Here is a 24,404-nt window from a genome sequence, read left to right on the forward strand (position 1 = left end):
CACATGGACACCGTTGTGTGGGAGAGCGTGACAACACTGATGGACGATGGATGGGTGAATGGTCGCTGGGATATACGAGCATACGGGTATTGACTGGATAGGGATGATAATTGGGGGAAGGGGGCTTAGCATGGGGACTTTCAGGAGCGTGTTGTATTTTTGTTTTGTTTGCTTTGCATTTGCTTTGTCATAGCTGTTTTGGTTTGCATTCTGAGCATTAGTTTACATTTACTATTGTAAAATCGAGACGGGCCCACTGAGTTCTTGATACCCCTCACACCTATCCAATGTCACTTGCATTCCTCCGTATCACATGATGTCTTCCTCTGCGGTTCAAGCTCGGTTGTCGACGACAAAACCTCTTGTTACGGCCCCACCCGGCTACTTCCCCGAATGAGGATCAACATTTTGAATCCTGCATAATGTTAAAAATCGCTATTGTCTACATGCCTATCTAGTGATCTGCACACTACCTAGGGCTCAGGTCTGTGCGCCTGAAGGTCCTTGATACCAAGGCTTGAGAAGGCATCTAGCGCGTCCAAGACAGATGGATATCTGAGCCGAGGTCGTTAGGAGGAAGAGGTGTTGTTAGTTGGACACCAACGACTTTGATGGCTGTAGCACTTTATGAGACCAAGCAGTAGTTTGCTTGCCGGGCATTCAACATGTCACCTGAGAGCCTCTCACATTCGTCGCCATCATCGAGGCAGTTTGAAGTAGTCAAGGCCAAACAAAGCAACCACTATCTGGTACAAATACGCTTCTGTCCGCCTGTCACCTTTATCAAAAGCCAGTTTGGAATGCCCTCTGCCGTCACCATGGCAATGCACGGTCCTGTCAACACAGAAAAAGGGGCAACGAAGGGGGCTACAGTGTCAAAAGAAGGGTTAGGGTTTTCTTCATGAAGCTTCTGAACCTCGAGCACCAAAACTCGGCTTTGCTTCGGGTATCACATCAAATGAGCAGGAACGTGGCACATTCGCAGCTGATTGGCTGCACTGGAGGATGTGACAGAGGGGCAAATGCAATGGAGTTTCGCGATAAGACGTGGGCCAGATCCTTATCGACCGTTTTACCCCTCCCCCTCATCAAACAGCCCACCTTGTGTCGCGACCAGCCCAACCCAGTTGCGCGCGTCAAACTCATCAGGGCCCGATCAAAAGGTTGGGACTTTTTTCTCTATTACCTAGAACCTTGGACCTTCCGCATTCAGATTGTTATTGTTATTACTTATCGCTACCTATCTTCTGCGTTTAGTTTGTTATCAGATCGTTCAGTGCACACCCTTCTCAGTCGTCATGGTATGCCTTCACCCCACTTTGCAACTGCCTCATGTATGTCTTGATGAGAAAGAGACCTGACTGACGATGTCGCCGCCCACTTGCACAGGCACCTCACGGGAATAACCTCTCCAAGGATGAGATTGCTCAGTTCAAGGAGGTGTTTGAGATTTTTGTAAGATTTCCCCTCTCTTTCGCACCTCACACCTCTTCTGCATCACCAAGTCACACCCGCCAAGAGGGCCTCCCTCATCCATCCCTCTCAACCAACCACCATTTACCCTCTCCCTGACTCTTCCCAGGACAAAGACGGCACAGGCGACATTACCGCTGCCGAGCTGGGCGCCGTCATGCGTGAACTCGGCCTCAACCCCTCCCCGGAGGAGCTCCAAGACATTGTCAACGAGGCGGACCTCAACAAGGACGGCGTGATCTCGTTTGAGGAGTTCCTGTCACTCATGTCGATGGGCGTCAAGGAGACGGACACGGAGCAGGAGCTGGTCAACGCCTTCAAGGTGTTTGACAAGGACGGGAGCGGGACCATCAGCAGCGACGAGTTGAGGAATGTGCTCAAGTCCCTGGGCGAGAACCTCACGGACGCGGAGCTGGACGAGATGATCAAGCTGGCGGATAAGGATGGGGATGGGCATATTGATTATCAGGAGTTTGCGCATATTATGAAATAGGGGGGCTAAAATGGGAGGGAGGAAAGGGGGGGGGTGGGTGGGAGATAGGATACCTGGTATTGTTAGATGGGAATTGATTGAAATTTTTGCTTCCTATGGTTTTGTGCAAGATTTTGAGGGGCTTTGTTTGGACCCCTGGACCTTGTTCTTCTACACAACATCAACTCTAGTTCATTTATGTCTTGACAAATACCAACTTGCAAAGGGACGGAGCGTGTAGGTGCGGCATGTGTTGTGGTGCTGATAGCTGTTCGTGTCCTTCCCGGGGTGCCCAAGAGAGTTATTTCTATGGCTCAAACCAAAACATGAGAATAACCTCCACAGGCTACGCTTAGGCACCACCTGGGGGCAGTGGCTTGAGCATATCTAAGTTCAACGCCCACCGTCCACTAGCGCATTCCACCTCGACATAGACTTTTCCACAATCTCTCATTTCACGTCAAACCGTCTCCCATGTTTCGCACAAACCTTTTCCATTTTTTGACACATCTTTTTGGACATCCAGTCAGTCACCAACACAACCAAAACCACCATCTCGATTCGAACTGACTACCTCCATCAAGATGAGCATGCGTAAGTACACATTACCTTGCTAAACATCTTCCAACAACTAGTACTCACCTCTCTTTTTGATGATCACAGCAAAACTTCACTGGCCTACCATCACCGACCGCCTCGCTAAACTCCCCTCAACAATCCCGCCTCACGAGCGATACGCCCATGTAGCCAACAATATCGCAAGCGTGGTCCGATGGAATAAGGATCTTCTTGAAGGGATGCTCCTCGAGGCACAGGCCCATTGTTGCGCTGCTGAGTTTGCGGCAAAAGATTGGTCCGAGAGTACCGATGCCAATGATAGCAAATCTGCTGAGAGGACAAGCTCTAAGGAAAGGGAAGAGAACGAGGAAAAGTGCAGGTTTTATGAGATTTTGATCGAGGTTTTGGAGGGCAACGTCAATCTTTTCTGCGTCTCAGGAAGTTTTCTAATGATTTGCATAGGAAAAATCAAGAAGTTGAAGACTCCGGTTGATGAGGAGAGTTTGGAGGATGATTACGGTAGGAATCTGGTGTTTTTCTTCTTGGGCTATCAAGTCGGAAGGAGGTTCGTTGACTGTAGTGCTGTCTACAGAGATGGTTGACGAAATAAGAGACTCGGATGACCAGTGGGTGCATGTAACGGCATACGGCTACAGGGTTAGGGTTAGGACAGGAATACAGGGTCAGGGCTGAGGATGAGGGCTGCGGCCAATGGGAGCAAAGGGAAGCACAGGCCACGTGGGGCAGGCAAGGCAGGGTAAGGATATCTTGCAGAGCAAGCAGGGCCACACACACTTACTTTTCCTTTTCCTCATCTTTCGATTACTTTAGCTACGGAATAATATTGGCCTTGACCTATTTCAGCCTCAGCTTCGTGACAGTGCATATTACCTTAGGCAGCCGTGCAAGCGGTCTGTCCAGCGCTCAAAATACACTGTAGCATTCTCGTTATCGAGTGGAATTATGTGTGCGCAGAAGAACATTTAAGTCAAGCTTCTTTTTCAGACAGGCTCGCCGCACTATGCACTTTGTCAATCCGCACTAGTGTGGGGCTACTTGAAATGTCGAGGAAGACATACATCTACAACCACTATCTTGATAGCCATACTACCCATAATATTTAATTATTAAAAAATAAATACCTATATAAAATTACCCATAAAAACCTATTTTTTGAAAAAAATAAATTTGTTTTCACCATTACACGATGTGGTTGAAGATGGTTCAACGTGAGGCCTGTTGATAGATGCATCGCTAGAATAGGAGTTTAGATGGGAGGGTTAGGAGTATATGTGGGGAAAAGCGACCCACATAGTATGGATTGACAAAGTGCATAGTACGGCGAATTTGTCTCTTCTTTTTCCTTGAATAGCTCAATGAACCTGTTTTTACAAAGCCCCAATAGTTGAGTGAGTCTTCAACCTTACTCGTTGTTTAGGCAGAGAGGGGAAAAAAGATAGAAAAAGTAAATTGACAACTGTGAGATTCGAACTCACGCCTCTTTCGAGAGTAGAATACCATCCATTGCTGAGTGGAAGATGTGATCTTGAGTCTACCGCCTTAGACCGCTCGGCCAAGTTGCCTGGTAATTCATGTTTTGCTGCATCGGAAATAGACATCACAGCACAGACCTCCCAGACCATCAAAGGTTGATCACGACAACACCAAAGGGGGAGCGCCACGCTTGTGTTGTCAGGCAGTACAAAACTTTGAAGTCATCTGTGTGGATCTTGGCGCCGCCATAGATGCAAGTTGCTCCAGGTGGCGCCACCATGTCCATGGTGTACGAGAGCAAGATCTTACTCTTCAAGTGAATAATACCTGTTTCCCATTTTGGACTTCCACCTTCTTATTTTCAAACACCAACACAGCCCGCCCTGTTTTAGAGAACCTCACAACAATACCATCACATACCAACCTCACCAGGCACCGGCACAATGTCTACCAGCAAAATCTTCCCCTGGTCCTCCATCAAGCCGAAACTCCTCACCTCCGAGGGTCGTTTCATCTACGACGACAGCATCTACGCCGACGTCGCCTGTGACATCCTCACCGAAGCCGCCAAACGCAACCCCCTCCAAGAAATGCTCGATGACGCCTTGCGGGCTCTCAAAGACGCCAGAAAGCTCAGGGAGAGTGGTGGGGGTGGTAACAATGCTGAGTTGCAGTTTGCCTTCTTTTTCATCTTGACTGGTATGGTGACTGTCCAGCTTAGAGCGCAGGAAAGAGAGGTCATTTCTGAGAAGATGAAGCGGAGCAAGAGCCCTGGGTGTGAGAGCACGGATAGTGGGTTGAGTGATGGTAGTGGGCAGAGTGGTAATTTTGGTACGTGGGATGTGGTCTGAAATTGGAGAGTGGAAAGACTGACGATGGTGGCCTACTTAGTCAAGATTGACCTGGATGAGATCCGGGATGGTATGGTGCGAGAGGGGGTCAAGAGAAAGGGCGTTTTGAACAAGGTTTCCGAGTGGGTTTTTGGGAAGGGGAAGAAATGAGGGTGCTGGGGATTGGGGTGCGATGATCACCTAATTGCCTGAACCAGGCCTTGGCCGGGTACTAAGACAGTTTATCACGACTTTAAGCGTAAATCAGATGGGCCATGCTGCGATATACACGGCCAGGGCAGCATCAAACAGATCATTGTGATGTGAACTTTCGTGTTCAGGTTGCGTGGCGTTCTTTGTCAAAACTCTGGGGTTTAAGGTTCTTTCCCTCCTGAAGTTTCTAGTGCCTTATTCTTTGTGACAAAAGCTAGCAAGTCCAGTTGTAGGACATGCAAGTACCTTCCATCTGATGCTTTGCTTCTTATCATTTTGGACGATGTCTCAGTTGTTGTTTGGCTTTTTGACGCTATGAAACCGTGGAGTGACGTGCTCAATTGTCCCAAAGCTTCGGTTATACTCACTTTCCATGGCCCTCCACCACCAAACTGAAAAACGATCCAAGCAAAAGCTCCCACTGAGGCTGAAACTATACATACCTGAATTGAACTTGATCATTGGAAAAGAACCTTGATCTTCAACAAAAATGATTGACATTACATTTGCTCCTCAAGCTCGACTCCAGCCAACCACCAATCCACCACACGCGCTTGTACACGATGGCATCCTTTCAGTCCCGCAGAGAAGACTGGGTAATGTACCCTCACGACTCCGACTTTTTCCCATGACCGCAGAAGAGAAAGTACTTCTTGAACAGCGAGGGAGAGCTCCGCAAGCTAGACAAGGACGAAGTCCAGGACGTGGCAACCGACAGGTACTGTCACCTACGAAAAAACTACAATGAGTACACCGTCGAAATGATCCTCCAGGATATCGTGGACCTCAAGAACGCCATACACAAGAGGATCAATCAAAGTATCGAGAGAGCTCGCCTATTTGCCCCAGAACCAGGAAAATCGTGACTTTCACACAAGCGTTTGACCGTCAGAGAAATGGCGGAGAGGGAAAAGGAAGATGTTGAGCTTTTGGGGGAGTATACATTCTACTCCGTCATGACGCGCATAATCAAAGGCAAGTGTACAGCGCAGACAACATATCAAAACGGGTCTTGATATTGACAGCTTCATCAGCGGACAGGGATAAAGACAAGGAGTGGGTTAACATCACTCAGGACGCGAAGGAAGCAAGGGCCGAAGTTCATGTCGAGAGGTAAGTTGGATTTCGTACGCCAACCTCACCTTAGGTACCTACAGTTTGCCACAGGAGACATACTAACATATACTGGCTACCTACTTGCAGTCATGGTCGATGAGCTAGACTTTGAGGATAGAGAAGAGCACTCAAGTCCCCAAGGCCTTCCAGAAACAGAGAAGAAACAACAATCGTCACTATGTGAGTGGGTGGGCAAAACTTGGGGTAGCTGAACAGTTTGGGGGGCTGCAGAAACTCCAAAAGGAATTTCCCTATCTTTGAAAAAGTTGAAAACGTTACTGACACGACCTTTTCGCTGTTTCTTTTATTCTTTTATTTGCACTTCACATGGACGGAAAGGAAAAGTCAAAAACGCCACAAAAAGGAAAAACGTGCCAGCTTAATCCCCAGACCCACCATCCCCCAGCGCGGCCTATAGAGGAAGCAAACATACGAGTCAAGCAACCAGGGCATCGAAAATTACTATAGAGTAGCACCCACCACAGGAGTTGAACCCACGGTTCAATGAAATTGTATGTGGGGCACTCAGAGTGAATGCCAGACCACATGGCCAAACACAGTGTGTGTTCTGATTTGGTGGAAGGAGATGCGAGGTTTGCTGTTATTAAAGCTGGCAGACACGTGGTGTAGGTTCTTTTGGGGAGCTGATGCGTGTTCAAGTGACTGGTAGCTTTGTCAGCGGTTCTCCTTTGATGTTGGTCGTTGCTTTTTGCTACCTTATGCTCTCCCTTTGCTGGTCGTTCTACTTTAAAAGACCCTCCTCGTGTGCTCTACCTGTGGGTTCTACTCTGTTCTCCTGAATCCCAGTTCTTCCCGGTCAAGGGAAATGTATTGCCGCTTTTGGACTTGGGTGGGGTGTGTAGTTAGGAGCAACACTGCCTCTTCCACCCTACCCCCCTGTCAATTTCAGCTTGGAAAAAATGTGTTTGATTTCGAAATGTCCAAATTAACCAGCTTAAGTTCGAATACCGAATTTGCAAGTCAAGGTAAAGGCCTAGTTGAATCGTCATATAAACCCACATACTGCTTGACTTAACAACAGTTCCATTTCATATTTACATACCTACCTAAGCTTCTTTATCACTTCCTATCAACAAATTAGCACTTATGGCGTCATACCTTCCTAGTTCCTTGGCATCAGCTGCCGCTTTAGCAGGCTTAGTTACTGCAGTCAAATCATCATGGGAGCTGTCTCGTATGATAAAGAAAAAATACGAGCAGCGTGTGCTGAATGATTAAGCCAATGAAATTAATACCAGGCTGCGCAGAGCTTTGCGAGATGGCAGAATTTCTCGCCAAAGCTACAACTTCTGGAAGAAAAAAGTCTTAGTTGCCGTCTGGGAACAGGACCGTATGTTAACACCCAGGAGATGGAGTCCAAATCCCATCTGCTTACCACAGTATCTAGGTGCCGCCCTCCTTGACATAAAGTCTTACTTGTGCTGGGATTAATTGGATGACCTGAAGCTTTGTTTTGGGTAAATGCAGAATAGTCTTAATTATCTAACGTACATTATAAGCGAGCGACCAATATAAGCGAGCGACCACTTTTTCACAACCTTTATACCATTATCCTCAATTACTACACAACAATACTAGGAAGCAACCATAATTACATCCGAAATAGCTGAATCAGACAATTCTGCAGCCTCCTGGCAAGTACGTGCATTATGGCCAGGTGTCACAGTTAAACCCAACGGCAGGTCGCGCAGTATGTGGGGCGCAGGACGTCCCCAGCCAATCATTAGGAAAGTCAGGAGACAGCCAATAGGGGCCGGCCAGAAGTGCTATGGCGCCAAGACCCACGAGCACTCTGCAGGATGCAAGATGCTCGGGGTGATCGAAGGCATAGCACGACGAGCACTTTGCAGGATGCAATGTGCTAGGAGTGATCGGGGCCATAGCACGGTTAGCACTTCACGGTCCCAAGGTCTATATATACGGAGGAACTGGCTGGTGTAGATAGACAGTTCCGCAGTATGCAATTCAGATTGTATTCACGGTATCTTGTGTTTACATTGAGACATCTTGTTGTGCACTGTTTAGCTGCACCGAACCAATTGTGAGAAGTTACCTTCAACCAGTATCCCTTTCAGAGGTTCTGTACAGGGGTTCGTCACAGCTCACTTTGCACAGCTACACCCCAGCTTCAAAATTGGGCAACTGGGACGGTCGATGACAAAAGCACTGCCTCTTTCGGTATTTACCAGTTGCGTAAATGACAAAGAATGTAGCCATTGAAATGTGCATATAATAACGACTCGGTAGCTGCATAATTGTACACTCGTATGACAAAAGCAAAAGTCAAAGTACATTATCCAGATACAGTAGACCATAAAAACGAAACTAAGAAACATGTTCTAGCTACCCCACTTGATGACGGTGGCCAAAGACGACAGGGTGTCTGGATGTTCTGCACCAAGTCGTCGCTGCCGAGCCTGGGCACAGTCCTTCATTAGTGCTAAGGCGGTCGAGTGTCGACCTTGGCTTTTCCAAGTAAAAGCGAGGTTGGCCATGCTCGACAGCGTAGAAGGGTGATCGGCCCCAAGCTTGGTCTTGCGAGTCTCCATCACCTGCACCTCCAGCTTCTCGGCCTCCTCCCACCGGCCCTGGTTCCAAAATATCGACGCTAAGTTGGCCATGCTCGTCAGCGTAGAAGGGTGATCGGCCCCAAGCTTGGTCTTCTGAGTCTCCATCACCTGCACGTTCAGCTTCTCGGCCTCCTCCCACCGGCCCTGGTTCCAAAATGTCGACGCTAAGTTGGCCATGCTCGATAGCGTATCTGGGTGATCGGCCCCAAGCTTGGTCTTGCGAGTCTCCATTACTTGCACCTCTAGCTTCTCGGCCTCCTCCCACCGGCCCTGGTCCCTGTATGTCGACGCTAGGTTGGCCATGCTCGACAGCGTAGAAGGGTGATCGGCCCCAAGCTTGGTCTTGCTCGTCTCCATCACCTGCACCTCTAGCTTCTCGGCCTCCTGCCACCGGCCCTGGTTCCTGTATGTCGACGCTAGGTTGGCCATGCTCGTCAGCGTAGAAGGGTGATCGGCCCCAAACTTGGTCTTGCTCGTCTCCATCACCTGCACGTCCAGCTTCTCGGCCTCCTCCCACCGGCCCTGGTCCCTGTATGTCGACGCTAGGTTGGCCATGCTCGACAGCGTAGAAGGGTGATCGGCCCCAAACTTGGTCTTGCTCGTCTCCATCACCTGCACAAACAGCTTCTCGGCCTCCTGCCATCGGCCCTGGTTCCAAAATGTCGACGCTAGGTTGGCCATGCTCGACAGCGTAGAAGGGTGATCGGCCCCAAGCTTGGTCTTGCTCGTCTCCATCACCTGCACCTCTAGCTTCTCGGCCTCCTCCCACCGGCCCTGGTTCCTGTATGTCGACGCTAGGTTGGCGATACTCGACAGCGTAGAAGGGTGATCGGCCCCAAGCTTGGTCTTGCTCGTCTCCATCACCTGCACAAGCAGCTTCTCGGCCTCCTGCCACCGGCCCTGGTTCCTGTATGTCGACGCTAGGTTGGCCATGCTCGTCAGCGTAGAAGGGTGATCGGCCCCAAGCTTGGTCTTGCGCGTCTCCATCACCTGCACAAACAGCTTCTCGGCCTCCTCCCACTGGCCTCGGTGCAAAAGGATCAGAGCAAACAGTGACATACTATCTAGACTCGCCGTATCCTCTTTTCCCAGTCTATTCTCGCGGGCTCGTCTCGCTTTGCCCACCATCCGCTGTGCCACCTCGTATCTCCCTTGCGACCATGCAAACCAACCCCCATTATACAAAAGTGTCGCCCATATGTCGTTCCTATCGTCGCTGGGTTGGTAAGCGACGGCCACTTGAACGTGTGCGAAGAGATTTCGACAAGTCGCCCAGTTCTTGTACTTTCCAGTTGGGAATGACGCTGCCATTCGCTCAATAAACTTCTGTTTGAACGTCTCCTGCTGCCCCCATTGTTCCAGCCACTTCCTTGTTGAGAACTGCACAAGCCCGTGCATCTCAAACTCGTCCATCTCAGTCGTCGCTATAAGGCAGTAGTCTCTCAGTATCGCCACATCATCTTCGAATCCATCATCAGTAGTATCTGCACTATCATCCGTGAGGTCACTATCTGTGTCACCATCCATGTCATCATCTACGGCACCATCTGTAGCACTTCTGCCGTTATCAAAGTCTGTATCTCCGTCCTCGTCTATACGCCGTCCTGGAATATCCTCCTTAGTAACTCTACGAGGTTTTAAAACCCAACCAGGGATACCTTGCCGGTCGAAAAAGCTCATAAGTGACAAGAGATCCGCCGCAGACGGCCGCTTAGACCGGATGTAGTCAAAAGATATTTGCCATGTGGTAAGAACCGCGTTCGATGCGCCTCCATCCCGTCGTAGGTCCCCAGCATCGTACTGTAAAAGACTGCTCTTTCTATGCTCACTCTTCCGGAACTCAGCTAGGTACCTCTCGGGCGAGCTCCGCGGCGCCCTTGCCTGTATGTAGGCGGCAGCCTGGCTAATGGCCAACGGAACGAGGTCGAGCGCCTGTACGAGATCGGCCGCCACATCTAGATCCACGGGCGATCCTAGCTTCTTCTCCAGGAGTGCGAGGGCATCTGTCTGCGCCATCGGTCCGACTTCGATCATATTTTGACGGCGCCCGGTCAGTCTGAATGCTAACTCCCTGTTACGTGTTGTGACAATAATCGATCCATTTTGGCTCTGCGGTAGGTATGTCGCAAACGGCCGCCTCTCGCGCTCATTGCCGCTGGTCGTGCCGTGGGCAATATTCGCGTTGTCGAACACATCGCGGTCGTCAGCGCTGTCAAGGATCATGATCCATCTGCCGTTCCGTTCGTTGGATAGCCAGCTGTACACAAGCTGTGGGATGTTGGCCTTGGGCTCGTTCCGGCCGGCCAGCTTGACAGTGTTGGCAATCGTCCTGAAGCCATCCTCGACGCGCTCATATATTCCAGCGTGGACCCAGAATACCCATATGTCCGGCTGCTTTTCAGTGATCCGGTGAGCGAACTCGATGGCCAGCTGCGACTTGCCGATACCGCCCAAGCCTACGAGGGCCACACGAGCGGCGGGCTCGGAACATCGCCGGTCGATTTGCTCGAGAATGTCTCCGCGGTTGACAAAATCGGGATCGCAGGAGAAGGGGATGGTCGCGAATGGCCGCGGCGGGGTTTCTGATCGTTCTGGGGAAGTTAGCGGTGCACCCCTCGACTCTCACAGCGCTCTGGTAATCTTACCTGGCGCCTGCGGGAAAGTATTGTAGATCGTCCGCCTGTTAGTCCCCACCTGGGAACCATTGTTATAGTCGCCGAAACGATAACTGTCTGACATTGCACTTTCTATCCTGAGCTCGTCAGCGTGGCGGAAGCGTAGAGAAAACTTGGGTTTTACGATGAGGTAAGTAGCGTCAAGATCGAGCCATTCGTGTGTTTTGTAACCTCGTGGATGGAGGCGAAGATCGGAAGTGGGCATTTTTTATATTTGCAGAGTTGCTTGGCAATTCTTCTTCTCATGGCATTCGATGCCGGTCATTGGCGGGCGTATCGCCGCATTACTCAGCCTCAACTGTAAAAGGGAATCCGTCTGAAGAAAAGAGGCAGACATCTCTGCAGTCGGTTTGGTTGGTCCGACCTGCTCTCTGTAGAGATTGATCCCCCTGCCGGTCGCAAGTCCAGACAAAACTTGACACTGCACTGCCTCCACAAAAACCGTTCCGCAAATCAGAGTCAAGCCAGAAGCTGCATCTCGACCGCCTTCATGCAAGTCTAAAGCTGCTCAGCCCAGCTCGTAATGCCCAACGCGCCCAATTTTTCCCAGTCTTTCACTTTTTTACTTGCTATATATTAAGCGACTCAAGCCTAATCTTCAGTGGTTCCAGCTTTCTTCCACTCTGTAAGCATCAACGAGGCAGCTTGGTTGACGTGTTAATCCTCAGAACTCCAATATGGATCCTCTCAGTATCACAGCCGGCGTCGTGGGTATTGTCGCACCAACGCTGCACTGCGTGCGACTCTTGGTAGAGGACTTGCAGAACATTGCCGACGCACCTAATACCGTGAAGGCGCTCACCAACAATCTCCAATCAGTGGAACTTGCTCTTGACTCGTTGGGGGCTGTGACGGACTCGCAGTGGGAATCCCTGGGCGATGCTGTTTGAGGAACTGCTCTCCGTGATCCAGACAGCAGCCGCAAATGCCCGAGCAGACCAGGGAACCACAATCACCTTTGGAAACAATAATAGTGGCCAGCAAGTGGGAGACAACAGCGGTACTATCACTGCTACATTTGGCCGAAGGGGGTAGACTTTGTATATTTGTTCCTCTTGCTTGCTCTGCTGTGTATTGAACAAGCTTGAATCTATTTACATAACTATTTATTCTCTCGTAATGCGAACCTGACCGCCGGTTCGGAACTCTGTAGCTTCGCCCTAAGCTAGGTTTCAAACCGTGGTCATCCGCTCAAAAACTGTGATTTGGATAGCGACACCAATGACGACTTCTTGGTGTTTGTATTGTATCGTTGATGGTTCTAGAGGGTTTTAGAGCCCACCCAGGGATACCTTGTCGGTCGAAAAAGCTCATGAGAGATAGGAGATCTGCTGCAGACGCCCGCTTAGAGCGGATGTAGTCAAAGGATATTTCCCATGTCGTAAAAACCGCGTTTGACGCGCCTACATACCGCCGCAAATCACCGCCTGTGACGATCCCCTGTCCAGAACCTCTGAAAGGGATACGGGTTGAAGGTAACTTCTGACAATTGGTTCGGTGCAGCTAAACAGTGCACAACAAGATGTCTCAATGTAAACACAAGATACCGTGAATACAAGTGTGAATTGCATACTGCGGAACTATCTACAAGCTATTTAGTTCCTCCGTATATATAGACCTAATGCCAAGCCTGGATCATTCTGTTTATCCCCGGATCATGACCGACTCTTAAGGATCATGAGTGATTCCTGAGAATCGCTCATGATTCCTTCATGTCCCGGATGATCCACCTCTTATTGGTCTATCCTCCTTTCTCTTGATTGGCTGCCGTGCCACCTCTTTCCTATTGGTTGTTCTTTTTGGGTGTCCACATCATATTCGTGACACTTTCCCAATGCCAGGCGTTGTTCAACGAGGTCAAGGAGCCCTGTGTTTGGGGCATAGATCGTTCCAAGGCTGATGTGCCGGCGACATTCGCCGCCACGCAGATGTTCTTGTACCTGCAGGGCGATCTCCACTGCAAGCATACCGATATCTTGTGGTGGGGATTGAGAAGATACAACTAATACATCTTATAGGCCATTTCCGTGGACAGCTTGAGAAGAGAGGTTGCATTTCCAACCGTGCTTACATGAAGCGCGGAGACAATACCTATGGTACGTTGTCAGGATGTTGGAATATGTTGATAGAAAACTCATCGAAATTGCATAGGTATCGCTACGTTTGCCAATCGCGAGGAAATCCAGAAAGCCAAGGAGAAGTGGATGGAGGAGGAGAGGACCAGGAGGGAGCCTAACCGCCTTGAGATGGAGAAGAGAGTCAAGGAGATCTTGCCTCACTGTCGGGAGTGTCCGATGATGTAGATGCTGTTTCGATGGAGCGTTATTCCAGAAATACTGGTATCTCCAAGGATACAAATTCACGGCAACTTGCTAGGTATCTTTCATTTTCTTTCTGTTACAATCCCTTTCTACTTCCAAGTCAATCAATCACGTAGAATATGCTATAGGGCTATGAACACACAGCATACTTCTGGGCAACTGGACATGGCTGTGGCGAAATATATTGCGACCTCACTACCACCCGTACAACAGTCTAGCGTTTATAGCAGATAAACCAGGTAATATGCCCAGATGTGGAAAGATCCAAGCAGCTTCCACAAGGAAATTCCCCATGGTTTCCCATCGTCTTGAATGGCTCCGGTACTTGGTCACGGGGACCGGGCGGTTGGCTGGGGGCTGACAGTGTGGACTGACATGGAGGGAGAGATTTCGAGAGCTTCGCCAACGGCGAGATCTATCTGCTACTAGAATTAAAATTAGCTTGTGAAGTAGACAATATTCATCAAGGACAGGGACTCTACCACTTGCCTGGGGTCGACAGTTTGTAACAGAATATATGGAAATGGATGATGAGCTGTTGAAAAGGATTGGATGGCAAAGCGCCATATTTTTCTTAATTGGGCGACTTACTCTGTGGAAAGTTCCGGGTGCATACCGGCAGTGTAGTTGTTTTGGTCCAGCGTAGCGGGGTGAAATGGGGCCGGAAGAAGACGGAAGTGGGGCCGGAAGAGGTTGAGCTGCGGAAGCCCCGGGTTGCCAGATCGCAACGCCAGATTATGGCGACAAACAGACCCGCAGAGGGGTGAGTACAGAGAGGCAGGCGTGAAGATGCTGACGCAGAGGGATAGGTCAGAAAGCTCTGACGCTCTTGAACAGGCTGCCATTCACTCAGCACAGAGCTCCCCCTCCACAGATATTGGATAAGTTTCAGGAGAAAGCAGCAAGGACGTTCACATGGAAGTCCACCCCCAAGAGCGATACTCCGCCTACTTTTTTCTATTCACTCCTCGTGTCTGCTCACAAAGTGAATAGACCGCAGACTAGATCCGCTACAATAACCCTTTAAGACCCCGGTTGTGTACAGCTTCCTGTCTTGCTCTCTCCTCAGTACATCGTCTCATTCTCTTTCCCACCAAACGCAAGGCAAAAAGCACAATATTTGACAACAAGTTCAAAGGTCTCCAAGAATCTGATCCATCCGCTACGCGGGGCAGCTTTCTTTGAGCTACTATTAGTCCTACTTGCTCGGACGCCCGCTTAGGCGTTCGTTCACCCGAAGATCAAGCCACGGCCTCAAACAACATCTTTGACTAGGAGGCTATCTGTAAGTTCTCTTTCTCGCCCGCCAACCAATTTTCATGACTGACACTCGCCCAGGGGCGCGCCTGACCCGCAAGCCAGGAACAGCTCACGAGTTCTTTTACTGCTCCATCAAAGAAGTTTGCCAGTGATCTGACCAAGGAGTTGCATGGGGGCAGAGGCATCTCCCTTCACTCCCTGATTCGTGACTGCCGAGCTATGCTTGAGGAAACCAAGAACATGGCTTACACGAGCCCACCAACTCTGGTTGAAAGTCGCAATACATTCTTCTCGGCCATACTGGAGGTGATCAGGCAGGGCATGCAGGATGATGGTTTGCTGGAGCATGGGGAGGGATTTCGTATGTTTTATCGGTCAGGGTATTGAGAGTCCAGAAACTGACAAACACACTGCAGAGGTTATCCCTTCCTCTAAAGACGCCATCCAACACTTGGATGATGATTGGAACGTTGTTAAAGTTGAGGAGGCAGCTGGATACAAGAAGGGCAAGAAGAAACGGGCTGCTAAATAGGGGTGGGCTCAAATAGATACAGGTCAATTCATAAACTGAGGCGCACCGGCCGTGCAGCATGAACCGTCTTTTCTACTCTATACTATATACCGTGATGATACTGTTCGTTTTTCAGGGACACATGTCTTAGCCATGTGTGACAGCTGCTTCAATTGAATTTGCGCGTTGTATTGCACTCGAATATCCGCCCCAGAGTCCTATGCAGGGGGACAAGTCTGTGAGAATGCAGCAGTCCAAAATCAAAGGACTAGCTCACATAAAACAATATAGTAGGTGACTCTCCCTTTGGTCATGGATATGCCCTCCGAACACATTGAGGCCCCTTGTGCAAATGATAAATCGCAACATCATGTTCATATTTCAGCCTTGATACAGGGTACTCATGTCGACATTCCCTATTCACTTAAAAACGCTCTCACTCAAAGACCCTGACAAAGTGAATATAACACGGCGGGTCAAGCGAAGTGAATTAGAGATCTGAATTGCTGGGTGTTTACTTATAAGATATATTCTCCCCCTGTTCTTTGAGATCTCCACCTTTTTTCTCATTTCAACCAAGATCTAACAAAGTTGCCAAATCATCTTGATTACCAGCAAAGCTTTCTGATCCCATCACCAACACCGGTCTTTTTGCTTTTGCTTGTTCCATTTACTAGCATCAAAGTACTCGAAAAATGACGACCTCGGACAATGGTAAGATGAAACTCCCTAGAAAAGCTTTGACACAAGGGCAAACAAGAGGCTTTAGATGTCATCCCGTGCGCGGATGATATCCGGAAACTTGAGGAGAATTGGGTTGTTATCGATGCAAACGAAGTGAAAGATGCAGTCATCGTGGAGAAGCCCTAGATAGCTACCAATCCATCTGTTCTTCCTAGTCGAGCGAAATACACCCAATTCTGCTCGTGTGAAGCCATGTTTTAATTTGCCGTCGAATCCAATAAGCGAGTCTGAGCCAGATACTCGGGTCGTCGCAGTTGGTAAACAGGCCTATTGCAAGGGCCGTCCCTTTTCCGTATAACTTCCCAAAAGTGATTTGAACTGTTCGCCGTAACTGGCGCTGTTTCTTGGCCTGTGTGGGATTTGTTGGCGATGTGACATGAAAGTTTCCCATCGAGCGGTAAGGTAAGCAAGTTAAATTCTGGGCTCCCAATACCGGATTTCGTTCCCAATTATTTAGTTTTGGCGTCGCTTATTTCGGCCGTATTAAATAAATAATTAAATAGTTCGGCGCTCGTATCTCGCCATCGCGGCCTATCGGGAACCTTTTCTAGCATTATCTCGTCGTTTAACTCAAAATTATTTTCGTCCCACCGCTCGTCCGAGACCCCGCCCTAAGTTCCTCCGATAGGGCTACCTTAACGGTTAGGTAATCTGACTTAGCGGATGGTTGAGAGGAGACAATTTCGAGTTGACGGGCAAATAGAGTGTAAGGCTTTGCACCGGAGGCAGTACGATACAGAACCCGAGTCTTGTAATCGACGACAGGGACACTGTCGAATGAGTTGCAGGGCCTGGTAGAAGAGCTCGTCATCGTACACATTGTTTTTGTAGCCAAAAGTGTCCCAGTATAATTGGTCCATGTTGTATTGATGCAAAGGGTTTACAACTATGTAAGCGGTGGTAAATCAGAGTTGGTGGACCTTAGGGGTTTAGGTAGAAGGAGAAGTTGGAATTGGCGGAATTAGCGGAATTGGTAGAATAAATATTTCGGGGCATCAGACATAGCGTTTTAGTTATCTTAGTTTCAGATCACGCACCTGGCAAATGTGGCTGGTGGGCCTGCTTACCTGGTCTGAACCTGAGATAACATTTGAGAGGCTTGTCAAAGTTTGCTGCAAATGCCTCTGCCGATGAAAATTTAAGCGGGTGTGGCTCATCCTCTCACAATGACGTACAGTGGGTGCAGTCCACGCAGAAAAGTTCTGATTTTTTGGACCCTGAGTAACTTTATTTAATTGCATGACTCTATGGTTGTAGATAGGTATGTATAGGCAAATAATTTGTTGATATGTTCTTCTAAAGTCCCTCACTGTATGTAACCACATGACCCAAGATGTGCGGAGCTGTGACTGGCATGATTCCCGCTGCCTCTCAACATGCAGGGTCAATCTCACCCTATAGCATTGATCGAACCTCCTACCGTTGCCAAGATCTTTGAAACCTTTTTCGCGGCCGCTATGGCCAGAATCGAGGAGCTACACATTAGAGCAGGTCCTGGAAGGTTTTGGTAAGTCCGCCACAAACGTTCAAGGTGGGCAAGAACGTTGATAAAGCTGACATGAAATATAACCCTCAGAGGTCGTCCAGCCAAAGGAAAAAATTGAGATTGAGATGCAGCGGGAAATGGTCGCTACGGATAACATCGAGGATTTCCCGGCCGTCGAGGCCAAGTAGAAATCTACAAGACATATTCATTTTTATGGCCCCATCATGACCTTCGAGCTGTCGTGTCTCTTTTGAAGAGACCAAATCGCTATACTCTCCCACCACCAATTGCGAACTTGAACAAAGTTCATGCGTAACGCGCTTATATTTTGCAGGCCATGAGCCTGTATTATATAGGTGTTTTTACCCTTGTCTCTTTGAACAAGCATCTTTTCATGGAATTCTCTCCTCAAATATGTTCTTAGAGCGTCGCCTCGTAATGATCCTCGATTGTGACACAGATCCAGTTTTATCAGTCAAGACCCTCGCCGAGGGCATGATGATGGGTTTCCACTTGCAGAGGAAGCTGTTGTTCGAGGATCTTACGAAAATTTGTCAGGAGTTGATGCATAAGATCATGGCAATGCCTCAGGAGTTGGCTAACATCTGGGAGAAATAATTTGAGGCGGCGATGGAGGCTACTGAGAAGATGAGAGATGGCGAGAAATAGAATCAAGATGATGAGAAAGAGCTTCAGTGCATTTTGGAGGACTTTGGTATGTTTCCCTCAGCTGGTACATACATGGATAGGTATACTAACAAAAGACGTTATAGTACCTAATTCTTGATCTCAAGGAACAAGTTGACGGTGTAGAAGAGGATTGGGAGGTAATTAATGCAAGTGAGGTTAATAATAGATCTGGGATTATTGAGAAGCCATTTGCTGTTTAGCAGAGGGCATACCACAGGGAGTTTCAGTTAGTTATCTGAGTGAATCCAAGACATTAATTTCCTAAAGAGCTTCACCGTGCAATTGCTGTGGCTTTGTAATCATCTTCCATGTTTGTCGCCTTTGTGCTATGTAACTGCAAGATTGGAAAGAAGGTACAAGGATAGGTATGATATTGATCCGGCACCCTTACCACACAAAATAATTGACACATAAAAGCTGTAGTATATTGTGAACCATACCTTGAGAAGTACTTATTAGGCCTTAAAAGATGGTCGATAGGTGAGTGTTAAAGATATCTGGTAGTTAACAGGCCTCTAGAGATATTTAAAAGGCCCATTAATCCCCTTTCGCGGTCTGCCATGAGTGATCGAATATTGATGGTCGACGACGACATCAACCTCACTTCACTGTGTAACTGTGCGATTGTATGATTGGAAATTCCCAATTGGATGATGCCGAATTTTCTACCCCCCTCTTGAAGATAGGTGCACCAGGAATGATCCTGATCCCCTGTTAACGCCGATATTTCTCACTGACAGAGCCACCGATGAGAGCTCTGCACACAAGAGCAAACAAGACCAATAATTAACTAGCTGAGCTGTGAGGGCTCGGGACAGGAGCCCTAAGAGCAACCTGCCTGACCCACACCAGGTAGGGAGCAACTTATTCCAACAGCTCCACGCCGAGCATCAGCTCTACCCTGAAGTGAATGTTGGGGGCCTTGCTCTACGGCGGTATGCCGGCACGGGCCTTAAGTGGGCTCCGAGTGTTCATATGGGTCTGGCGAGCAAGTGAATGCTGAGACAATGAAAGCCCAGACTGCGAGTTGCTCCTTTCCTGTAATAAGTACGTGACGGCAATTTTTTCGAAATACCCTTCTCATTCCAACTCTCTCTTCTTTTCATCATCCCAAAACGTTGGATGACCGCCACCCGCCATCACAAAAAAACCTCCAGACGACCAAAGACCTCTGCTCTTGTCACCTCATCCATCATGGCCGACAACGTCTACATTTGGAAGGATATCAGTTCGTCACCCTCGGACACCCTACCTCTCTGCCACCTGTAAACTAACATAGCCTGCCCTGTACAGAGAAGCTGATCGACCAGAAGAACAAATACCCCGAGGGTCACGCCGCCGACAAATATGTCCTTAACTGTACTGCTCGTATCTTGACCGGAATACTTCATACCAGCCACTGTGTCGCCTGGTCTATCCTCCTCCGCGACGCTCGGGCGAAGCTTGCCGAGGCCAACGACATTTACTGGCGCGCCAGTGCGCGGGAAATGAAGGACAGAAAGCCGACTGGCAAAATCCATGTGGCCTACGGGCTGGCTTTGCAAAGGGACTTCTTCATCGAGCTGGTGGAGTGGCTCCAGTTCTCCACGAGCAGCATGGATTATGGTACGTGTCCGGTTAAACCCCGGAGATATTTTTATGAGTATCATGACTGACGACCCTGGTAGACGAGGAACTCCAGAGGAAGCTGCAGGATACCGAGCAGATGCTGAAGAAGACCCAGAAGAAGCTGTGGGAAACCGAGAAGATGTGGAAGGAAAACGAGAAGTGGCTGGACAACACTGAGAAGGTGGCGGAGAAAATTGAGAAGAGGCTGGGGGAAACTAAGAAGAAGCTGGGGGAAACTGAGAAGACACTGGAGGTAACTAAGGAGAGGTTGAAGAAGTTGGAAAAGCTGGAGGGGCTGGAGAAAGCAAAGACGATCGAGGAATCCGCGAAGAAGTTGAAGAAGGCAAAGAAGTTGGATGAACTCCCGGAGACGCTGGAGGAACCCCCAAAGAAGCTGGATAAGGCAAAGAAGCTGGATGGATTCCCGAAGATTCCGGAGGAACTCGCAGACAAGCTGGAGAATCTCTGCATTAAGCAGGACTTGAATGTTTTCGATGACGATGAGGATTGGGTCATTGTCGAGGCTGGCTCTGCTTAGAGAATACCTAGGTTTCTACATCCTTGACTTGAGATACACCAGCAAATCAGACTGTTTTTGACCTGAATGCAAGAAGTAACTTGACGACTTCTCTTTAGGTTCCTTTTACAACAGAGCTCTTTGAGCAACCACCTGTCATGCATAGGTATCTGGGAGTAAACGACACATTTGATATCGTCAAAAACTGCCTCTGTGACTTCCGCGTTCAGTACGCAGATAAGGTATGCTTGTTTTCTCGGGAGCCACCGGTTCTTTGGAGCAGTGCCTCATTGTCGATGAAACTTTGGGCACACACTTTACTCTTCCATCAGTGGGCGGTGATGCTGAGCAAGTGAATTGGTGACGGTAGCGCCAACCGACAGCCTACCAGCAAGTAAATTGACCATGTTGTCCCCAATCCCCACAAGTGAATAAGGTAACCACTATTGTACCTCATAGACCCACCGATACTCAAGTCATCACGATGATAACCACATGTATATATTTGCCATCTCCATTGCTTCCTCCTCATGCCCGCACTTCCCAAACTCCATTGACAACACATCTCTACCTCCTTCTCAAGTCTCAAGGATACAAAACAAACACCATCATCATCATGCCTTCCAGCGCTTTCAACTGGGGTGCCATCGGTGCGTCTCCTTCAACAAACAACCTTTACAAATCCAGCTAACACACCCTGTGTAGAGGAGGCTATCGATATGAATGAGGTTGTCCCCGGCAAAGGTAGCAAGATAGTGTTCATGCCCGTCGCTCGCGACGTCATCCAGGACATGCAGAGCAACAAAAGAATCACCATGGCCGCTTTGCGTCAAGACTGCCAGGAAGTCCTCAAACAAGTCAACAGGCAGTACCAGTCAGCAGCCCGCTCCGTCGCCGACAGTGTCACCCTCAGTGTGAAGGAGACTTCAACAAGCTGATCATCAAGAGACATTTCTTTGCCTTTATGCTGGGTTGGATCGAGATGTCGAGGGTGAAGCAAGGCATATCTGAGATTTCTGGTGTGTAGAAAGCCTCTGATTGTGGAATAAAAGGAACTTGGCAGCTAACCACATGTATACAGAGTCACTGTCGTCCAACTGGATTCTTTTGCCCATTAAATCAGATTGGGACGTGGATGCTTATGATGCAGACTGGGTCATGGTTGGGAAGGCCGATTTGGTTTAGGAGGAAAGGGATGAAGATGAGGGCAGACACATAAGAGAGAGGAATGAGACATGAAGAACCAAGCACCATTGCCCTATCGATAGATCCATACCACATCAAAGGATAAAAAGACGATGAAAAGAGGAAATCTTCCTCCCAGGTGACAAAGCCAAACCACGAACAATCCCGTCGGTGTCGACGACCCCAATGTCGGCATTGCAGAGCTTAAAGCGGGTTGTTGGGCCCGCTTCCTGATTCCGCTCACTGACTCTGTGGCGCGAGAGAAATCTCGATGCTCCGATGTGTGCTTTGCCGTCGGTCTTGTGGGCCTGTGATGGTTCTCGACGCTCATGAGCACATGTATAAATTCCGTCCCAACTTCGCCCTCACCCATTTGTTTTTCGTTTTCCCACACATTTCACAACAGGCTTCAGTCACTCTACACCATTAGGCACCTACCTAACATATCACCTGCCCCACCCCCCGTTCCCACAGTCAGTCATTGCCATGAATCCCCCAAGCATTTTCAACTGGGACCGAATCGGTAAGCACCCTCCAAACCTACCTACCTAGGTACCTCTTCCGACATATTAACCATACCCAGGGCGGGCTCTCAAGAAAGGTCGTGGGCCGGAGAAGATGCCGCTGCAGTCCACCTTTGACGAGATTGCCACCGCCTATTTCAAGGAGGTAATCTGGAAGGACAAGAAGGTCTCCCTTCATGATCAGCTCCGTGACTGCCGCGAGATGTTGGAGCACAGTGAGTATGCCTGGGCGGATGTCCCCACTGAGGATGACCATACCCCCGAGACCGCTAAGACCAAGAACATCATGCTGGTTGAGGTGGCTGTCCGCCGCACATTCTTCAGACTTTGCCAGAGCTGGATTAAGGAGAGGATGGAGATGGCTGGGGTTTCGGAGGGGACTGAGAATCCTGGCGTGTTGGAGGGGACTGAGAGCCATCCAGGTAAGCGATGCTGAGCGGTCATCAGAGCTTTCCAGTGGGAGTGTTCTGATGCTGACAAAGATGTCAAATAGGTACAGAGGTTATTCCCACCAACGACAATGCCTGCACGTCCGCGGAGGATCATGGCTTTGACACGGGCTGTGATGATTGGGTTCTTGTTGAGGGAGTCTCGTGCTAGGATTGGATTGGCAGCACAGTGTCCGATGTGGCGCGAAGGCTTCAGGATGGATTGTTCATCAAGGGTAGACATGTTGGTTACATTGATGGGGACCAAAGAAGAGCAGGACTCCGGAATAAAAGATCAACTATGCTTTAAAATACTCACTTTACCTGGACCTGGAGAGCTCTGCGACAGGTTTTGAGGAGTAGAATACCAAGTTACGCTCAGTGACATCAGGGTCCACAATCGTCACATGAGAGGCGCTCATAGCGCTCGTGGCGCTCCCAAGTTCACTACCAGACCACATTATATTCACTGCCTTTGACACAAAACTCAAACGCAGGTGAATATCCCATCAGATACCTGTTGCTCCCATAAAGTCCCACCCCATCCTGCCTCATGTATCAAATACATTCCTTATCGCGCCGCAAAAGCTTTCTCTCATGCGCACCCTAATCCATCACCTCACCACCACAAACCTTTTTAACCAACCATCTATTCAAGTCAACGTAGCCTCTCCAGTGCTTCACAATGCCCAAGAACGTCTTTGACTGGGAGCCAATCTGTAAGCCCGCCTTGAATCTCCTCACAAAGACCTGCTAACAAATATAAACAGGCGCCACCCTCATGGAGGGGCGCGGTCCCGCAGACCTCCCCCCTCCGGCACTCTTCATGTCAACCGCCAGGGCACTCATTGTCAATCTTCATCAGGAAAAGAAGATTCCGATTCGCAGACTCATTCGTGACTGCAAGGAGATGAGAGACAATAGCGGGTATGCACTGGGCGATGTTTCTTCTAGCAAGAAAGCTGACAATGCACCTACTTTTTTAGGGACGTCTTCAAAATACAATTCGGGAACTTGCCGGTGAAGGTCATCATCCGTCGTCAGTTCTTTCAGCTTACTTTGACCTGGCTGGAGGGCATGCTGCAGAAGGCTTGTGAGACTGCTGTTGCTGGGGTGGATGATTATGGTAAGTTGATAACGCTGAACTGAGGGCTTGACCTTATCTTATCTTATGACCGCTATCAAATCGAAGTTTTATCAGCTAACAGATTCTATTCAATGGCAGATGGTGTCCCAAGCGACCAGGATATTCTCAACTCGGAGCCTGACTGGGAGGAAGTCACTGGGTTGGAGGATTGGGTCTGGGTTGAAAAAACAGATGTCGAGGCTTGATTGAGCTTGGAAGACAGCATCGCTCTTCTGTTTCTCAAGAACACTCCTTTTTGTGGGTGGCATGCGATGCAACTCAAAAATCCATCAAGAAAGCCAGACGAGCTTTTCCAGGTGTTAACCTTTCAATACCTTATCTGTGATTTTTTGTGCCACGTAATAAAGAGCCACAATTGTCTCATGTCAGCACACAAAGGTAATGCAGGGCCTTCTTGCAACATCCATAAAAACTGCGGCTGGCCGTGATTTAGAACCTTTTTCCATCCTCCTCTTACTGTCAAGCCACGATCCGCAATACCAAGCCACCAGCCGTCAACAAGAAAAGCCAGGCAGCCAACAAAATACTGTCTTTGGTTCCAAGTTAATTTCCCAACTTAAC

General features: G+C 49.0%; 9 protein-coding genes and 1 non-coding gene across 10 annotated transcripts; 9 read left to right on the plus strand and 1 right to left on the minus strand.

Annotated features, from left to right (window-relative positions):
• The first annotated feature begins 1,091 nt into the window (after positions 1 to 1,091).
• Positions 1,092 to 1,995, plus strand: QC762_508030 (uncharacterized protein). The gene is made up of 3 exons (XM_062891215.1): positions 1,092 to 1,301; positions 1,390 to 1,455; positions 1,583 to 1,995. Exons 1-3 carry the CDS (start codon positions 1,299 to 1,301, stop codon positions 1,964 to 1,966), a joined length of 453 nt encoding a protein of 150 aa, XP_062742537.1. The 5' UTR covers positions 1,092 to 1,298; the 3' UTR covers positions 1,967 to 1,995.
• Positions 1,996 to 2,598: 603 nt separating this feature from the next.
• QC762_508032 (uncharacterized protein) lies at positions 2,599 to 3,105 on the plus strand (the record flags this gene model as incomplete). Its single annotated transcript, XM_062891216.1, has 1 exon — positions 2,599 to 3,105. One exon carries the CDS (start codon positions 2,599 to 2,601, stop codon positions 3,103 to 3,105), a length of 507 nt encoding a protein of 168 aa, XP_062742538.1.
• An 869-nt stretch (positions 3,106 to 3,974) lies between these two features.
• On the plus strand, positions 3,975 to 4,086 carry QC762_0084930. The gene has a single exon. It is a non-coding gene; the product is annotated as a tRNA-Leu (tRNA).
• A 112-nt stretch (positions 4,087 to 4,198) lies between these two features.
• On the plus strand, positions 4,199 to 5,223 carry QC762_508034 (uncharacterized protein). The gene is made up of 2 exons (XM_062891217.1): positions 4,199 to 4,828; positions 4,889 to 5,223. The coding sequence occupies exons 1-2, from the start codon at positions 4,441 to 4,443 to the stop codon at positions 4,996 to 4,998; spliced, it is 498 nt and encodes a 165-aa protein (XP_062742539.1). The 5' UTR covers positions 4,199 to 4,440; the 3' UTR covers positions 4,999 to 5,223.
• Positions 5,224 to 8,424: 3,201 nt separating this feature from the next.
• On the minus strand, positions 8,425 to 11,678 carry QC762_0084950 (uncharacterized protein). The gene is made up of 2 exons (XM_062883981.1): positions 11,393 to 11,678; positions 8,425 to 11,338 (listed from the first exon to the last, which is right to left on the minus strand). The coding sequence occupies exons 1-2, from the start codon at positions 11,625 to 11,627 to the stop codon at positions 8,517 to 8,519; spliced, it is 3,057 nt and encodes a 1,018-aa protein (XP_062742540.1). The 5' UTR covers positions 11,628 to 11,678; the 3' UTR covers positions 8,425 to 8,516.
• A 2,612-nt stretch (positions 11,679 to 14,290) lies between these two features.
• On the plus strand, positions 14,291 to 15,594 carry QC762_0084960 (uncharacterized protein). Its single transcript, XM_062883982.1, has 3 exons — positions 14,291 to 15,028; positions 15,082 to 15,364; positions 15,420 to 15,594. Exons 2-3 carry the CDS (start codon positions 15,223 to 15,225, stop codon positions 15,533 to 15,535), a joined length of 258 nt encoding a protein of 85 aa, XP_062742541.1. The 5' UTR covers positions 14,291 to 15,028; positions 15,082 to 15,222; the 3' UTR covers positions 15,536 to 15,594.
• Positions 15,595 to 19,628: 4,034 nt separating this feature from the next.
• QC762_508075 (uncharacterized protein) lies at positions 19,629 to 20,580 on the plus strand (the record flags this gene model as incomplete). The annotated part of the gene is made up of 3 exons (XM_062891218.1): positions 19,629 to 19,662; positions 19,728 to 20,039; positions 20,102 to 20,580. 3 exons carry the CDS (start codon positions 19,629 to 19,631, stop codon positions 20,578 to 20,580), a joined length of 825 nt encoding a protein of 274 aa, XP_062742542.1.
• A 463-nt stretch (positions 20,581 to 21,043) lies between these two features.
• Positions 21,044 to 21,868, plus strand: QC762_508076 (uncharacterized protein; the record flags this gene model as incomplete). The annotated part of the gene is made up of 3 exons (XM_062891219.1): positions 21,044 to 21,209; positions 21,265 to 21,578; positions 21,641 to 21,868. 2 exons carry the CDS (start codon positions 21,044 to 21,046, stop codon positions 21,495 to 21,497), a joined length of 399 nt encoding a protein of 132 aa, XP_062742543.1. The 3' UTR covers positions 21,498 to 21,578; positions 21,641 to 21,868.
• A 362-nt stretch (positions 21,869 to 22,230) lies between these two features.
• On the plus strand, positions 22,231 to 22,704 carry QC762_508077 (uncharacterized protein; the record flags this gene model as incomplete). Its single annotated transcript, XM_062891220.1, has 2 exons — positions 22,231 to 22,267; positions 22,328 to 22,704. The coding sequence occupies 2 exons, from the start codon at positions 22,231 to 22,233 to the stop codon at positions 22,702 to 22,704; spliced, it is 414 nt and encodes a 137-aa protein (XP_062742544.1).
• Positions 22,705 to 23,159: 455 nt separating this feature from the next.
• Positions 23,160 to 24,228, plus strand: QC762_508078 (uncharacterized protein). Its single transcript, XM_062891221.1, has 4 exons — positions 23,160 to 23,415; positions 23,467 to 23,623; positions 23,683 to 23,822; positions 23,922 to 24,228. The coding sequence occupies exons 1-4, from the start codon at positions 23,382 to 23,384 to the stop codon at positions 24,026 to 24,028; spliced, it is 438 nt and encodes a 145-aa protein (XP_062742545.1). The 5' UTR covers positions 23,160 to 23,381; the 3' UTR covers positions 24,029 to 24,228.
• Positions 24,229 to 24,404: the final 176 nt, after the last annotated feature.

Source organism: Podospora pseudocomata, chromosome 5, assembly GCF_035222375.1.
Source record: "Podospora pseudocomata strain CBS 415.72m chromosome 5, whole genome shotgun sequence".
In the NCBI taxonomy this organism is placed as follows: domain Eukaryota; kingdom Fungi; phylum Ascomycota; class Sordariomycetes; order Sordariales; family Podosporaceae; genus Podospora; species Podospora pseudocomata.

What these genes read in the sequence shown, in the direction of transcription:
- QC762_0084950 (XM_062883981.1), bottom strand. Translation starts at nt 11,627, where the DNA reads ATGCCCACTTCCGATCTTCGCCTCCATCCACGAGGTTACAAAACACAC. An exon ending in TACTTTCCCGCAGGCGCCAG is followed by an intron (nt 11,339 to 11,392) that starts GTAAGATTACCA and finishes TAACTTCCCCAG; the next exon opens with AACGATCAGAAACCCCGCCG.
- QC762_508030 (XM_062891215.1), top strand. An exon ending in AGGAGGTGTTTGAGATTTTT is followed by an intron (nt 1,456 to 1,582) that starts GTAAGATTTCCC and finishes GACTCTTCCCAG; the next exon opens with GACAAAGACGGCACAGGCGA.
- QC762_0084960 (XM_062883982.1), top strand. Translation starts at nt 15,223, where the DNA reads ATGCTTGAGGAAACCAAGAACATGGCTTACACGAGCCCACCAACTCTG. An exon ending in GGAGCATGGGGAGGGATTTC is followed by an intron (nt 15,365 to 15,419) that starts GTATGTTTTATC and finishes AACACACTGCAG; the next exon opens with AGGTTATCCCTTCCTCTAAA.
- QC762_508034 (XM_062891217.1), top strand. Translation starts at nt 4,441, where the DNA reads ATGTCTACCAGCAAAATCTTCCCCTGGTCCTCCATCAAGCCGAAACTC. An exon ending in TGGGCAGAGTGGTAATTTTG is followed by an intron (nt 4,829 to 4,888) that starts GTACGTGGGATG and finishes TGGCCTACTTAG; the next exon opens with TCAAGATTGACCTGGATGAG.
- QC762_508078 (XM_062891221.1), top strand. Translation starts at nt 23,382, where the DNA reads ATGCCCAAGAACGTCTTTGACTGGGAGCCAATCT. An exon ending in CTTTGACTGGGAGCCAATCT is followed by an intron (nt 23,416 to 23,466) that starts GTAAGCCCGCCT and finishes AAATATAAACAG; the next exon opens with GCGCCACCCTCATGGAGGGG. An exon ending in TGCTGGGGTGGATGATTATG is followed by an intron (nt 23,823 to 23,921) that starts GTAAGTTGATAA and finishes ATTCAATGGCAG; the next exon opens with ATGGTGTCCCAAGCGACCAG.